General features: G+C 41.1%; 2 protein-coding genes across 3 annotated transcripts in view; one reads left to right on the plus strand and one right to left on the minus strand.

Moving 5' to 3' along the window:
- The window catches only part of col2a1b (collagen, type II, alpha 1b), a 45,017-nt gene extending 37,369 nt beyond the window's left edge, over positions 1-7,648 (plus strand). For both annotated transcript variants that reach the window (XM_076110965.1, XM_076110966.1), the window contains 12 exons: positions 647-754; positions 3,045-3,152; positions 3,424-3,477; positions 3,816-3,923; positions 4,465-4,518; positions 4,746-4,853; positions 5,015-5,068; positions 5,191-5,298; positions 5,713-6,001; positions 6,434-6,621; positions 6,997-7,239; positions 7,502-7,648. In XM_076110965.1, the coding sequence (XP_075967080.1) occupies positions 647-754; positions 3,045-3,152; positions 3,424-3,477; positions 3,816-3,923; positions 4,465-4,518; positions 4,746-4,853; positions 5,015-5,068; positions 5,191-5,298; positions 5,713-6,001; positions 6,434-6,621; positions 6,997-7,239; positions 7,502-7,648 (1,569 nt within the window). The remainder of the gene's footprint in view (positions 1-646; positions 755-3,044; positions 3,153-3,423; positions 3,478-3,815; positions 3,924-4,464; positions 4,519-4,745; positions 4,854-5,014; positions 5,069-5,190; positions 5,299-5,712; positions 6,002-6,433; positions 6,622-6,996; positions 7,240-7,501) is intronic.
- Positions 7,649-12,323: 4,675 nt separating this feature from the next.
- On the minus strand, positions 12,324-13,218 carry LOC142970697 (leucine-rich repeat-containing protein 3-like). Its single transcript, XM_076111098.1, has one exon. The coding sequence runs from the start codon at positions 13,179-13,181 to the stop codon at positions 12,324-12,326; it is 858 nt and encodes a 285-aa protein (XP_075967213.1). The 5' UTR covers positions 13,182-13,218.
- Between the last annotated feature and the right edge of the window lie 3,815 nt (positions 13,219-17,033).

A 17,033-nucleotide genomic window follows, 5' to 3' on the forward strand; every position in this document is an offset into this window, starting at 1 on the left:
GCACACACACATGTCATAAACACATGGCGAGCTTTGTCAGGATAATGACACATCACAGATGACTGCACAGTCAAACATGACGATAGCTGCTGTGTTGACACTCTATCGATTTATAGATTACATATGAAATCTTGATCCACGCATCAACACATCCGAGATCAGGTCTCAAGTGTCACTTAGAGTTTATTGTGAGCATGCACCACGGGACATGAGGCAGAGTGGACTGTGGTGGTGAAAATGAAATGGACCAGAGAGATGGATTTTGATCTGTGCTGCGGCAATTTGGGAGTTGTGAAATCTCAGTCAAAACTTAATCATACATTTACGTTTTTACACTTCAGCTTTTGTACGGCTCAAATAAGCAGAACATAATGTGTTAATCAGTGAGCTTTAGAGGAGTGAATAAGCAAATTTCCCAAAATATCCAACTATTCCGTTAAGATGCGTTTTTTTTTTTTTTTTAAATGCATCACTCAGAATTTCAAAGTTGGCCTGAAAAACCCAGTAGGTCTATTATAGTTGTATGCTGTGTCTTTAATTAAAAGATTATTATTTAAAACAAAAACACAATCATAATTACATGATACCAAATGATTTGACTGCTGATACATTGAGCACAAATTAATCCTCTTCTCTCCTCTCTCAGGGTCCCCTCGGTCCTTCAGGTCCTCAGGGTTTGGCTGGTCAGCGCGGTATCGTCGGTCTGCCCGGACAGCGTGGTGAGAGAGGTTTCCCTGGTCTGCCTGGACCTTCTGTAAGTAACATACTGTTTGCTTTATTCAATCATTTAATGTATAATTTAATGTGTTAGGGCTGCAATTTATTTTCATTATCGCTTAACATGTATTTTTTTCTACAATAATACAATAAAATACAATAAAGTATTTATTTAGTCTATAAATGTCAGAAAATGCCTGTAAATAAATTCCCAGAGCCCAAGGGGGCAGCTTCAAATTGCTTGTTCTGTAGAAATACATAACATATTCAGTTCACAATAAGAGAGCTGAAACAATTAATCAATAAAATGTTGATGCAAGACATCCAACTGATAGCAACTGATACCAATTGTCCTGATAATCGATTAATCAGTGTGTTTGCTGCTTTTCTTTGATTCTTTGATTGTAAATTGAAATTATGCAATTTAAGAAAACAAAAGTGTCTATTTGCTCGTCTTTTAGTTGGCAGATTAATTGATACTGAAAACATTCGATAGTTGCAGCCCAACACAATATTATAATATAGTAAAAATAGAGAAAAGAAGTCAGTCTTCACAGTTAAGAGACAGGAACTCACAAATATTTGACTCTTTTGCTTCATGAAAGATTAACATATGATCAAAATTGTTTACGATTATGTCTTCGTCAATCAGCACCAGAGCTTAGTGCTATGATTCTCACTGCAATGGTTCTTGGTTGAAGGGAGGCTTAATTAGAGTTGTGTCCAACATGAGGTGTTTTCCCTTTCACTGCTGCAAGTGACATACTGCCAACTGCTAACCTTCAATAAAAAAAATAGGCTGTTAAGTAAACATAGACTTAGGAATCCTCCCTTAGAGCACAATGCCTAATGCTTTGCCCCTCCGTACACGAGAAAGAAGACACAGACAGACTCTGGACAGTCTGCTGTGGCCTAATTGGATCACAGTCACATCACGTCTCACATGAGAACAGCCAGGACTTTCCTCCTGATGAACTGATTCTATTTGATGTACAGTATGACATGTGACAAGAAGCCTCTCCTGCTTACATCTCTCACTATTTGATATGTGACATGAGCCACGTCCCCGACTTACAGCCCCTCAGCGGTGCATGTCCTTACCATTAATTATTCATCAGTGCGCATGAAAGCGATGCCGAGAAGGAAGCGGTGATGCCAAAACTCACCCAGAAATGTTTCAAGCAGAGAATATGCTTTTAATAGTGAGTGAAGTCTGAACTGCAGATACAGTTTATGTGACATTCTGTAGTTTGAGCCTGTATTAATACCTGTATTTCTGGATCGAGGCAATATTTTGTGCAATGTTCTTTACCTTTACATTTTATAACAGTCATTCAAACACATCAATTCCGTTTGCAGAAAGTGTGACGATAAATTGGTCTGGCAATCAGTTTTCAGGTCACTGATTGTCACATGGCTTGGTCATGGATGCATTAGGATTTGAAATGGAATGTGTAAGATATCAACATGAACCTTTCCAAAAACCTGACTGGACAAACATACGCTTCCCCGAGCTGTGATTGGTCTTTGCCTCCAATCTGACCAAAATAAGTTTCTAAATAAAGGAGGAGATGAGGAGATGAATAGCCCAAGCGGTTGCAAAATAATGCTGCATTGGAAAAGGTATTAATTGCATTTTATACCATCATAGAGCAGCATATTGGTTTATAAGTTAATTTACATTTACGTGGTTTGGAGTCAGCTGTTGCTCTTTTCATTGATGATCTGGGAAATATTGACAAAAAACAGTTTCTAAATCAGTTTGTGGAGACAAGAAGGCCAAAGCAGTTGCAAAACACATGATGCCTTTAAATATCTGAAACACAGCTGTTCAACTGGTTTTGTGTCTGGTCTAATTGGTTGTTTTAATTGTGCAGCAAAATCAGAGCTTTCAAGATGTAAACTGACTGTGTGAACATCTAAATTGATGCAAATTTAATTGTTGTCATTGTGGGTAAAAAAAACTCTGAAATGGATTTAGACCGTTACATTTGAAAGCTCTCCTGTTAGAGTATTGTTAATTATTTAGCAGGTCTTTATGATAGTCACTGCTGATTTTATAGAATACAACAAACCAAAATGTTTAAATAAAAGCGTGTCCTGATGTTCACCTGAGAATATCTGATTTAGACTTCAAGGCCATTATCAGCCTGATATATCATTGCGATGCGATGAGTGATTTAACCTCAGCTGATCATTGAGGTGTTTCAAAAAACAGAGATTCACTGAATATATAATGACAGAAGTGTGAGTGAACGTACCAGTGGACAAAATTACGCAACGAGTTGTAAGTGTGGCAATGAGTCCCTCCTCGTCTCTCCTTTCAGGGTGAGCCTGGAAAGCAGGGAGCTCCTGGTGGCAGTGGAGACCGCGGACCCCCTGGACCTGTTGGACCACCTGGACTTACTGGACCTGCAGGAGAGCCTGGCAGAGAGGTGAGAGAGTGGTCAACACACAGCATGTGCGTGTTTAGATTCATATCTGCCACATTGTATTGAGTCTATTCATGTCCTATGACTGGAGGCCAAGTCGATTCAAATTAAATGAATCACTATTTGCATCATGTAAACATTTGCATTGTGTGTACTCTGTATCATCAATGGGTTTTGTTGGAGCAGTCTTCATTATGCAGCTGATCAGTATTCAATAGGACATCTGGCTTGGTGGAGATGGAAGCTATTAACAATAAATATTGTCCTCTGACAGGGCAACGCTGGATCTGATGGACCTCCTGGTAGAGATGGTGCTACTGGAATCAAGGTGAGACAAACACACATACCCGCTACATAAGATACATGAATCAAATCCTCTGTGTTGTAGGATACTGTACCTGTACCCTGCTTGGCTGACAACACCATCTAAAAAACACCCAAAATCTTAATAATCTCAGTATGTATGTGCACAGAGAAAATTAACTCCACAATATTATTGATTATTATGGTTATTTATATGATTATTTGATGATTTTTATAATAATAATAGCAATTATTATTATCTCAACCTTTCTAAATACAGCCAAGACTAAAGGTAGACAGCAATAGTCTGTACAGTGTGTGCTATAGGTAGCTTTCCTCACATGACTGACCTTTCTGCTGCAGGGTGATCGTGGTACCACTGGTCCTGCTGGTGCTTCTGGTGCTCCAGGCGCTCCTGGTGTTACCGGCTCAGTTGGTCCCACCGGCAAACAGGGAGACAGAGGAGAGTCTGTGAGTAGTGCCTCCAACACTAGTGACATTGTCTTTAAAAAAAAAACAGTGATGTTGTCTCAAGTGTAAAGTTTGTTTCTCACTATTATGTGAAGAGCAGCATCATGTATAAAAGATGTATATTTTACTGCTAGAAGTGGTACAGAGGAGGCCCTTGAAAAAATAACCTCGATGTTTTATTTTTCTCATTTAGAGCATTTATTTAGTGCATTTCCAGATTCTCTATTATTATAAAATGATTTGCTCCTTGAATACTTTTTTATTACAAAATTATCTTAATCTTATTCCAGCGGACATATTTAACCTTTCTGTAATAGGAACCTGAATGCTGAATCAAGACAACAAAGTTACAGTATTTTTTAATTAACACACAAAAAAAGAAATGACGGTAACAATCCACAAATATTTACAATTAATCTTAACACGTGTTAATGTTAACTAATAATATCACAGTAAATGGGAGCTGTCTGATCAAAGCGGTGCTCTAGTAATTTATGTTTAAACTAGAACATCACGATATTCTTTTGTTTTTCTTTCACAGGGTGCACAAGGACCTTCTGGACCTTCAGGACCTGCTGGAGCCAGAGGAATGCCTGTATGTGTCTTTATGAACATGAACACAACTACCTGCACGCACAGTTTTGAGTTATTTAACATTTAAAAATTTAACAAAATTAGTGTATCTATTGCAAAAGTGAAATTGAGCCTTGAATGTCTTTTCTAGAAATGTTGGTGAAATTCTGCATTTATTACACTATGGCTTCTAATGCAACGGAAAACCAAACATTTTCCCTGATTAGGTTGTTGTCCACTTTTTCTCAGGGACCCCAAGGACCCCGCGGTGACAAGGGTGATGGTGGAGAGTCTGGTGAGAGAGGACAGAAGGGACACAGAGGCTTCACTGGTCTGCAGGGTCTGCCTGGACCTCCGGTAAGCATTAATTATAAGCATTGAAAATTGTTATAATTAAGAATTATTGTTATAAAATGGTGGCAAAGCACTAAGATTGTCATTCTTCAGTATCAAAAAGTCTTAAACTTGTTGAATGCTGCAGAAACCCTGATGTATGAATGTAATCATTATCTGATAAGGGTCAATCTGGAGACCAGGGTGCTACTGGACCTGCTGGACCTTCTGGACAAAGAGTGAGTACTAAAGCTGCCAAAATATTGGGAATATCACTTTGAATTCAAAGACAAATGAAGTACATTTCTTCACATGCAGTGTCTTTAGTGCCTAACATCAACTTCTCCTTATGTGTATATAGGGACCACCTGGACCTGTTGGCCCCAGTGGAAAGGATGGTGGAAACGGTCTGCCAGGACCAATTGGACCCCCCGGACCACGTGGTCGTGGTGGAGAGACCGGTCCCTCTGTGAGTACCCCACGAGAACTGTTCCATCGATCTTCCTCTGAACATTTTAACAGGCTAAAAATACCTTTTACAATTGTGCACAATATGTTACACATATTTTACGTGCAAGTGACCATTTATTCAGGAATTCACAAGCTCTCAGAATTGGATAATATTGATGTTGAGAATCTGTGAAATAGCTAAATTTAAAAAAAAAAGGTCCGAGACTAGAAATCAGGTTGCAGAACAGACTGTAGCGTTTCCTGAACCCATTGTGGGAAATGAGGGGGGACTTCTGTAATCTGAATGAAGAACGAAGAATAACGCGACATCTGTGAGAAATGAGACAACAAAAGTGGAGTAATGACTAGAAAAAAAAAGATATGCTGTGTAGTGCCAAATGTAACCCTTCCTTCTTTCGCCTTTCCCTCTCAGGGTCCTATTGGAAACACCGGACCCCCCGGTCTGCCTGGTCCCCCTGGCCCAGGCATTGACATGTCCGCCTTCGCTGGTCTTGGTCAGATTGAAAAGTCCCCTGATCCTCTCAGGTACATGAGGGCCGACCAGGCTTCAGGAAACCTCCGTCAGCACGATGCTGAGGTCGACGCCACTCTCAAATCTCTCAACAACCAAATTGAGAACATCCGTAGCCCGGAGGGATCCAGGAAGAACCCGGCTCGCACCTGCAGAGACCTGAAGCTGTGCCATCCTGACTGGAAGAGCGGTGAGTGACACAGAGAGAAATTGGTCAAATTGGGGTGAGATGATGAAGTAGGCATAAGCTAGGTGACATTTTGAGTTGGCAGCTAGTTTTGTGGAGTCAAAATTTTGGTTAAATATTGTTAGTATAGCCTGGTCTGCAACTTCGATGTCACAGTGCTACAGTGACTACTGACATCAGAAAGCGGAAAATAAAAACTTGATGAGCATCAACCGGAATGATTTGGCTGTTTAGGAGTCTTCTCAAACTTCCCAGTTGCCAGTCCGCCCCTGTCTGGTACTGTTTGGATGTGGCTAATTCAGAGTCTGTTTTTTGAAAATTTCACAATATTCCATAATATTATGCAATACAATTTCAACAATGATCAGCTTTTTATGCAGGAAAAGACTGGGCATAATATGAAGCTGATGTGTTTTTGTTTTGTTCTTCCTGTAGGAGACTACTGGATTGATCCCAATCAGGGCTGCACCATCGATGCAATCAAGGTCTTCTGCAACATGGAGACAGGAGAGTCCTGCGTCAAATCCAAGCCTGCCAGCATCCCTCGCAAGAACTGGTGGTCCAGCAAGAGCAAGGACCGCAAACATGTCTGGTTCGGAGAGACAATGAACGGCGGATTCCACGTAAGTGGCACCATGTTGTTGTTTTTATCTCGCTACACATAAGTTGAACTGAAACATACCAGACTCTGTTGTTAGTAACGTAATGAAATCAGACTGACTTTTTGACATTAGCATTTTTTGGAAATGTGGCTTAAGTCTTTTTCATAAAAATAAATCAGGGAATGTTTTCAATTTTGATTATCAGCCTCTGACCCAATGTGTGTTGGTTAAAGCGCTAGCCAAGTGTAGGTAACAATTTCTCTAAAAAAAAGAATACATAATCCTTACTCGTCTTGTGGAGCAGTTCAAATAATCAAAAAACTTGCAACAGCCATAGTAGCAGAGACACTAACTGTTATTTAACACTTCCTCTTCCTTTCCTGCGGCCCAATGCAGTTCAGCTATGGTGACGACAGCCTGGCACACAACACTGCTGCCATTCAGATGACTTTCCTGAGACTGCTGTCCACCGAGGCTTCTCAAAACCTCACCTACCACTGTAAGAACAGTGTGGCCTACATGGACGCCTCAACGGGCAACCTGAAGAAGGCCGTTCTGCTGCAGGGCTCCAACGACGTGGAGATCAGAGCCGAGGGCAACAGCCGCTTCACTTACAGCGTGATGGAGGACGGCTGCACGGTAAGACTGGACAGATTAAACACAAATGTACAGTACATACAATATGTCATGTAAATATACATGCATGTGATGAATCAGAACATTGTATAATAAAGGCGGACATAATGACGGATATTAAAATTGGTCACGGTTGACTTTCCCTTCTTGACAGACCGTCTTTCTTACTCTGTGGCTCACCTCACCTAGCCAATCTTACACCCTGCAATTTTGGAAAAGGTCATAGGTCATTTAACAGCCAATGTGATTTTTCCCCTCTGCACAGAAACACACGGGACAGTGGGGCAAGACAGTGATGGAATACAGATCGCAGAAGACCTCTCGTCTGCCCATTGTAGACATTGCCCCCATGGATATTGGAGGAACAGACCAGGAGTTCGGAGTCGAAGTCGGGGCAGTCTGCTTCTTGTAAAGAACGAGCAATCGAAAAAGAAGAGAGAGAGAGAGAGAAGAAGAAGTGGGAATTTGAAAGAAATCAAATGAAAGAGGAGCACACTTCAGATAAGGAAGGAGAGAAAAAGAAAAATCAAGACACTTTTTTTAAATGGGACTTTTTTTCTAAGTAAAAAGTGCTTTTTCCAAGTCGAACTCCGTAGGATATCTGCACTGAATGGCACCAGCAACTGTCATCTGTGATTCATCCAGCATTGTCACCCCCCCTATGGACACCCAGCCCTCCCCCAAAAGCCTCCACGTCACCCTGGGTGGACAGCAACCCCCAACCACCACCTGACCCACCTCATGAACAAGATGGAGGAAGTATGAGGAGAGTACGGGAACATACCAGGGAACTAGAGAGAGAAAAATGTGTTGGTGTTATTTATTTATTGTTTAGGTTTGGGTCCCAGGTGTGGTAGGACTGAGTTTGTTGCTAACTAATAAAAAGCCCACTTACAAATATTTTAAAAATAACCATATCCACCAACTTCCTCTCCTACTTCCTCCTCTTTTCTAATCACCCCATCACTCCTGTACCATATCCACTAAAGCACACATATCTCTTCGAAACCAAAAATCTAGCTACATAGAAAGTGCAGTTGTTCCTATTTCTACCACCACAGTGTGTATCAAAAAGTTACTGTGCATTATAATAAAAGTCAATGGTGCTATTGTTGTAAAACAGTCTGTATTTTTTAAACGACCAGATACTCATATGTAGTGACTTGTATATATGTATATATACAGTATGTATATATACATATATACAGTTTCTCAGAGAGAGCAGCTCCCACTGGGGTGTTGGATTTCATGGTGATGAATGTCCCCGCCTCGCCCCACCCGCCTGCTTCAACTCTTTTGTGTAAACAAACATGCCCATGATGACGTTTGACAATCAAGGCACGTCCAATTTGGAGTTAATACTGAATTTAATTTTCTTTTTAGTTTTGTTTTGATAAAAGCTACCTCACACAAAAAAACACATCTCAAATCAAACTGAGGCTTTCTCCCCCTGAAGCTTTGTATACAAAACCCTAGAATTTAGTATATCAACATGACCAAAAGAAGCTTGGTCATAAAAGCCCAGTCTGCTGCCCCCCCCCCCCCCCCACCCCAATTTGTTGTGACTTTAACCCCCATCCCTCTCTACTTCCTCCCATCAGTCCCCTCACACAGGGAGTGCCCTCTGCCTCGGAGTGCGTACACACACACACGGTTCAAGAGATTCAGGGTGTTTTTGACTTTGTTGCACCAGTTCTACCACCAGCGCAGAGGGCTCGTTTGTGTGAGGTTGTGTATATTTCTTATTATTAATAATAGCATTATTATTAATAATAATAGCATTATTATATTATTATTATTATTATGATCATGACTTGTTTTTGTTACGTTTTAATTAATGTAAATTGGAAATAAAAGACAAAACCAAGAAACAGGCTGAAGTTGCTTTTTATTTGTATCCTGTTTTGTTCTCCCCCGTGTTGAAACATCTGGGGTAGTACTGTGGTTTTGACTCTTCCCCAAAGAAAACTAAGTCACACCTAAACATGTCACTTTGTCCTGGTGCCACTGTGTTTTTGTGGTGGTGGAATAAATGCGGGGGCCATTTTGTTTTTGTTGATGGAAATGTGTGGAAACCAAAAACACAAAAAAACAGAAAAAAGGTTGAAGGTGGCGATGGGTGAATTTTCCCATCATGTACTTTTATATGTATATGTAAAATTGTTTTTCTGTCATTTCCTTTAGTTTTAACGCATGGTAGAAATAGGAAACACTGTTCATTCTGTGAATTGATGTCTTCCTGTTCTTCTATTGAATCTCTTTATCTTCTTGCCTTTTTTTTTCAACCTACAGTAGCAATAAAATGTAGAAGCACTTTTTTGAACAAAGTCGAGCAACGTTTCTTTTATTTTTACTTTGTTTTTCTTTTCTTAAAATCACTTTTTGATAGATCACTTATTATTCAATTAAATGGTTTCCGATCTATGACTTCATCGTTGTTTGAATAATTATTGGCAAACAAAAATAATCACTGTGACAGAAATACATCACCAATAAAAGAAAAAAGTACAAAAAAAAAGTAGTAAAATTCACAGAGGGCATGCTTGGTTCTTGAGTTTCGGGTTGTCTGCATCAATTCACCTTATTGAGCCAGATTAGAGATGCATGGGGAAACTGAACTCTGACACATCAACAGTAGATGTAGGATTTGTGACAGACAGGTAACATTCAGAGGAGTATGTCAAGATACACCACAGGGCTTCACAGTCTGTCACAGACAGACAGAGCAAATATCAAACTTCTTATTCTAATCTTTCAGCCTGTGGTCTATATCATAACAACATCCATATCGTTCTACTCAAAGTTTACTGATGCTAGCTCTAATTCACAGTATTTCTTCATGATGACCAACAACACAAACTTCCACATTTAGCACATCACAGTACACAGAAAGTTGTCTTATTCTAGGTTTCGCTTCAGCTCTTACCATTTTTCCAACCCAATTGTTAGATTAAATGGGGCACAGTAATGTTTTATTACATCTATAAAGACTTAGAAGGTCGTAATTGTACACTTGATACATGAATAAGAACCTGTGAGGCTGCACTTAGGCACAGTGGTGTTTTGAGCTAAATGCTAACGACAGCAGGCTTACATGCTCACAATGACAATAGATGATGTTTAGCAGGTATAATGTTCACCACGATCGTTAACCTCACTGTTGTTAACCACCTTAGTTTACGAGTAAACATGCTAACATTTGCTAGCACAAAACACAGAGTAGCCTACAGTTGAGGTGATGGGAATGTTATTGGCTTTGGTCACAAACCAAAGTGAAGGACAAATAAAAATGTTGACCTAATGATGGTGCTAAAAAATTAGGTGAACACCAAAGTTATTGTCTCCGCCAAATTTCATCATAATCCATCCAATAATTGTTGACTAGCAGACCAACATTGTCATTCGTAGAGCAACGCTGCTAGCATGGCTAAAAACATCCTCTTACAGCAGTGAACCTATTTGGCTTGTGACCCCTTAAACAAACAAAGTAATGGCTGCTTCAGACCCCCCTACAATCTGTTACATAGCCAATATCTGCTCAACCAAAGAGCGATTTGGCGACACGGCTTAAGTGATCCAATCGCAAGATTGTCTTATTTCCCTTTGTTTTTTTATGCTTTGAAAATAATAGAAAATAAACTATAGAAGCACCTAAAGTTATCCAATCATTTGCAAGAATAACAACATGAAAGGAAAAGTAAACCTATTGTGTGCGGTAAAAAAAAATCTTTGTTTTTTTCTGCTTTAATATCCTGTCAATAATCTCATGAACCCTTTAAATTGAATTAGCGAGTTCTTGCAGGTAACCGCTGTCCTAAACACCCATTTGATTTCCATATGTACAAGTGAATACATTAACCTATCAATCCGCCCTCCCCTCAGAGAATAATGCTCCACATTTTGCCACAGTGAATAGAAACTAAAGTGAAATTAAAACATGATGGCGGTGAATCCAGTAAGATTTTGTTCCATATTAAGTGCATGTTCAGTATACACGTAAGGCATGGAATTAATCTTAATATTGCAGGCGTTAAATGTACTAACTGAGAAAATGATTCTATTTATTATCAAAGCATTTTAGCCTTCTTTTTTTTTTACAGTGGCTTGAAAAACAATCAATTATGATGAAGCCTAAACTATACATGGGAGACAGAAAAATGTGTTTCCAGCAATCATTGCAGAGAGAATGGAAAAGCAGGACTCAAGAGATTAATTAAAGCTAAACGAACAGCTTCTCTCAGGATAAATGGCCTCACTAATCTAATTTATGACAATGATTCATTTCTAAATCTGGCTGGGATTTCTTTGTACCAATCAGTGGACACGCTGTGTGTACACTTGGCCGTCCAGATATTTTAGAGCTGATTGCTGCAGCTTGTACACAAAACAGTTCACCTCCAGCTCTAATGGCTTCGTGACAGTAAATTTAGATCAGCATGTTCTCCACTGGCACAGAAACCACTGGCTTTGTGGCCTTGTATTGGGACAGGCTTAAATAGCATCTGTGCAAAATCAATGTTATCCAAGGGAAAATGGCCTCTTTCAAGGCACAGAAACTCACAGAAAAATGAAACAGGCAATTAGATGCCTGTTTCATTTGAGTTCGCACACTTCTTCAACCTGGTACACACACTTCAGCTGATTAGTGGCTTTCAAGTCTTCATGAAGGGTCAGTTGGTCAAAGACTCTTAATTAGAGCTTAATGAAAGATAAAAGACCACAGTATGGGGCATGGTGGGAGAAGGAAAGAGGGACTACAGAGGGAGATAGAAGGTTATAAAGTTCAAAGAATTGTCTTTCTTTGTTATAGCTTCTGCTGCACTTTTAGTTTTTTCAGTTTCCACTCTTTTCTCTCAGTTGAAATGGTAGAATGTACACAAATATGCATAAATATTAGGAAAAACGTGGTAGAGGGGCTCAGTTGTAACAAATATAAAGAAATATCACAAAGCACAGCTGTAAACGGTTCGTTTCCTCTGGATCAGCATCTTCCAGTAACTCCACACAGCATTTTTATATTCATCAGTAGTTCTTCTTGAAAAATCCATTTGCCTATTGTGCCATTTAAATAACAGCCTAGCAGGAGATCAGAAACCAGTGCTCAGAGTATCTGTCTCTGTGGGGGTCTTGCGTGGGCTGGGCAAACTCTTCAGGTACTCCAAATGCCTGCGAGCCTCGGCTTGGTTCTGCCTCACATAGTACACTACATACACTATGACCATGAAGAACCATACAAACATTGTCACCAGCATTGCTACATCAGTGGTTTTCCTCTGCAGGCTGCAGAAATTCACCCCGGAATCCAACAGTTTGACCAGCGGTTGACCAGCGTTCTCGCCCTGCGACCCCGGGTCCTCCCACCTGCTACCCTCGCCCACCCCCCTCACAGAGCTCTCACACACGATCCCATTCACTGTCTCCGCCTCTAGGTTCAGAGTCTCCATCAACTCCTGAAGGGTGCAGTCACAGTGCCACGGGTTGTGGTAGAGGCGCGTCTTTGCACGAGTAGAGCCAAACTCCTCCCTGCTGGCCTGCCTCAGCTGGTTGTGCGAGAGGTCCAGCAGGCGCAGCTCCGGGCCCAGATGCCGCAGGGCCCCCGAGCCAAGCGAATCGATGCGGTTGTGGGACAGGTACAGGTCTCGCAGGTGGACCAGCTTGCTGAAGGCACTCTCGGGGATGTTTCGGATGTAGTTGCGTTCCAGGTGGAGGGAGACAGTTTCCAGCGGGATCCCCTCTGGGATGTCCCGCAGGCCTGAGTCCGAGCACAGAACCGTGGCTGTGTCCCAGGCGCAGTGGCAGCTGTCCGGGCACTGAGGGGACACTTGGCCCCACAGAGCTGAGAACAAGAGCGAGACGCGCAGCCATGAATGAAGATCCACTCCTTTACCCCTCTGTCTTCTTCCACTGACGCTGGTACATCTCTCCTCACACCAGCCTGTGCACATCGCCTCACCATAGCCCCCTGACACACACCAGGTCCCAATCTCACACACACTCACTCGCACCGGGAGGATCTGACAGATTGAGAGAGAGAAATACGGGTCAAAGATGACTGTGTGCGTGTGTGCGTGTGTGTCTCTTTACAAACACATGCAACTAGGAATGAATACTGACAGGAGAGATTATCATGTTGGGGGGGAGGAGTAGGAGGAGGAAAAAGGTCAGTGGGAAAAGAGATAGTCAATGAAATAAGCCCGGTTTATCTGATGAATATACGCATGCATGGAGAGACATTATCATATATAAATACCAAAACATGTAAGAGAACTATTTCTGAGCAACAATCCTTGTTATTCACAGCAGTAATGACGTTTGAAGTGATCGAAACAACTATTGTATTTCTGCAACAAAAGGACATAAATCATCATTAGTATCATTACTACCCTTCTGCTTTTGTGCGTCTCCAAAAAACCAGAGGAAAAGCATCACATTAGACTCATCAATGCGTGTTCATCTCATTCATCCCTCTATTTATTTCCCCATGATGAAATAGCCCTTTAATCATATTCCATCAGCCCGTGTTGATTCCATGGCTGGAGATAGAGCGGACTGTAGGGATGGAGGATGGAAAGGGGGAGCGATCGATAGCCCAAGTATTGCCTGTTACACTATTAATGGCAAGAACATCAATCCTGCCTGTGTCCCACCGTGTCAATAAGTGACAAAAAAATAAGCCAGCAGCGGTCTGGGTGTTTGCATCTGCTCAGTACTCCTGCAGTGAGGAGGCTAAGGTATAGACTCTAAGCTCTGCATCCCAAAACCACTGGAGAACACATGACAGGTGTTATGTGTTTTAGAGCTGCCCAGACTCATCTGCCTCCGATTTTTTTCTTTTCTTGATCTGCTGTATTTAATCCAGACAATCCAATTAAGTGTTTCTAGGACTTGTTTTGTTGAGACATATACAGCCGTATGATTGTTCTTGATAGCAATACACTCTGTGAATTTGATTAAAAGACCATCCTCTTAAATGTCAAGCACATTCTGCTCTCTCCCATGTCTTTATAATAGTATCAAAACTGTCACGTGCCTCTTTTCTCCTGCACAGACTATCAGTGGCCTAGATATGGTCGATAGAAGTGATTTGACCGACAGGCATGTCCATCAACTGTCGTACGAGCAGAGGTGAGGATTTAGTTCGCCACTCATTAACCGCTCCGTTATTAACATACTGAATGCAGCTGCATGCAGATCCCCAATTAGGAAAAATAATCATCGGCTGCATAATTATGAATGGGAATGAGAAAGGTTGAAAGACGGAAGGACTCATAAAGTAATAGAAGGCACTGTGGTTACAGCTGATGACTGCCGTTTCCAATTATTTTAATATTCCTTCTTGTTTGTTAAAGTAAAGGTAATCATTTAAATGTAATAATGCCGAGACTCGATGAGTTCATCTCCAGTATTTTATGAAAAATAACCTGCATTGACGCCTTAACATTTTATTTTTAACAATAATCTGGGATAAACGGATCAACTGGACTATCGGAAGGCAAAGAACCCTAGAAAACAGATTATATTGCTTCGTGCACGCAAACATATCGTTTTAAGCATATCAATTAAGTTTGTTTAATTAAAGAACGTTGTTCGCCTCGTCAGGCTGCTATTAAAAAGTTTATGCAACAAAACAAAAAAAGAGAAATCCACGACGACAACCGACTGCATCGACGATATGATCACTAATTGTTCCTCCAGAGGTATTATAACAACAATACAATATTTACTGGTTCTAAATGCGGGCAAACATAGATTTGTAAAAACTTACCTGCGGTTTCTTGTGAAGTTCGAGATCCAGAAAACGGATATGGATGTTTTTTTTAAGACTCCCTTTGCAGTTTTTCTTCGGATTTCTCCCTACGGCAGATTAAACATCACCTTCTCCTGCTCCTAAATGTTTTGGAACTATGTAAAGAGCATCAGTAGTGGATCCGTGGTTTGTCGCCTGCAGACGGCTTCATCCCTGCCTGTTGTAATAGAGGGTAGTTATAGCAACAAAGATGTGGGGCAATCTCTCTCTCTCTCGCTGAGTGTGTGTGTGTGTGTGTGTGTGTGACAAACGTGAGGTGTCTCACCATAAGTCCTTCCTCACTATAGATGGCATCAGTCTCCTGGATTTCTGAGAAGACATTGGTTATACCTCCATATGAGATAGTAACTTAATTATATATACCTAACAACATTAAAGGGAAGATGCTCTCATCTCTTATTTTTCCAGGCTATTGGAGGTCACATAGAAAGAGACTTTATCCATCACACCAACATGTAGGTAAAGGCTCTGCAATGCATGCATGTATGAACACAGGAGAGGTTGGACCTAAGGCAGCCTTAAGACCCACTCACTCTTACCAGGATCACAGATTTCCATATAATTAACAACATACACACACAGTGATGCAAATTACACATATATGGAAAAATCCATGGTGGTTTACTCGCAGGACGAGTGCCCTGCTCTCTCTCTTTTCTATTATAGCCAGCAGAAAATATCTGCCCCTCTAAAGAGGGAGAACGCTGCATATATAATTTACGGCTGCATTTTTGCCAATGTTTTACCCTTGACGGGTGATTGTCTGCCTGGTTGCCAGAGACAGGGCTGCGGACAAACTGAGTTTTGTGCTTTTTTCAGATACAAAACAAGAGACAAAGGGGTGCGTAATGAGAAAGCACACGATGACAGGCAGAAATCAGTATTACACACACTGTTTTCAGGTCCCTGAGCTGAGAGTGAATGACATGGTGCTGGAATGAGAAGTTCAATTAGCAGCAAGACAAATGAAAACCTTGATGTACTGTCTATTTGTTATGTTCTCAGAGGAATCAGTTCTAAAGATGTACAAATAGAAGCCTTTTGTTGATGGCGATGTTGACTCTTTGAAGCAGTTTGGCATCATCTGTGCGGTTTGGCTGTAATCCTCAGGGGGGGAAAGTAAATTAACCTTACACAAATTTGTAAACAGATAGAGGCAGAGGAAAATATATGACAGCATGTGGCAGGAATATATTCCTCCAAGGCACAGAGAGCAGGCATGCTTATGATTTTGTCTATTATCTGTGTCGTGAAAAGACGGCAGGACAAAAACCACCGTCCAGGCTGCATGTCTGGTACGCCTGATGGAGTGGGAGAGAGAGATAACAAATGTTTTTAAAGCAGTAGAGTCATTCTCTTGGGATTGAATCCCCTAACAACAGGTCACGCTGGGGGCAGGTGTTCTGCTGAGGTTCTCAATAGCCATTTTTCCACAGCGTGGCCAACTGGGACTTCGTCTAAAACTGCTTACGACCGAGGACCAACACAAAGATTTGGTCTGTTGCTGTGTTGTTAGAAACCACAACGCAGATGGAAAATCATCCCTGCTGACAAAACAAGGCATTCAAAAAAATGTTGCTTTGTATGTAATTTTAGTGACAGGAAAGTACTTAGTGCTGACAAGTTGTCCTGTTCTCTTGGGGGAAAACCAGAGCATAAGCTAAAACTAGCAGAAATGAACAAAAGAATGCAGGACGTCTTTTGAGGCAGCTTTGGATTATGAAATACAGTCAGAGTATCTTGCGGCAACAATCAGGCAAGTGCACTACATCATAAATAAGCCTGCAATTGTGCATGCAAGGGTAATGTGGTGGCTGGAAACTAAAATCAATACATTCCGTTTTTGTCTTCTGCATGTTTTCTCTCTCAAAGTGGTCGCGATTACACCACTGTAGTGAATATACCTTCGCGGTCAGGGTGAGGTGCAAGCTTTGAAAAAGGACTATTTTATGACCCTATACCAAAACCACAGAGATGGCAGAGATAACAA

The sequence above is a fragment of the Anarhichas minor genome, unplaced genomic scaffold (assembly GCF_050575085.1).
Source record: "Anarhichas minor isolate MPS153535 unplaced genomic scaffold, ASM5057508v1 ptg000043l, whole genome shotgun sequence".
In the NCBI taxonomy this organism is placed as follows: Eukaryota; Metazoa; Chordata; class Actinopteri; order Perciformes; family Anarhichadidae; genus Anarhichas; species Anarhichas minor.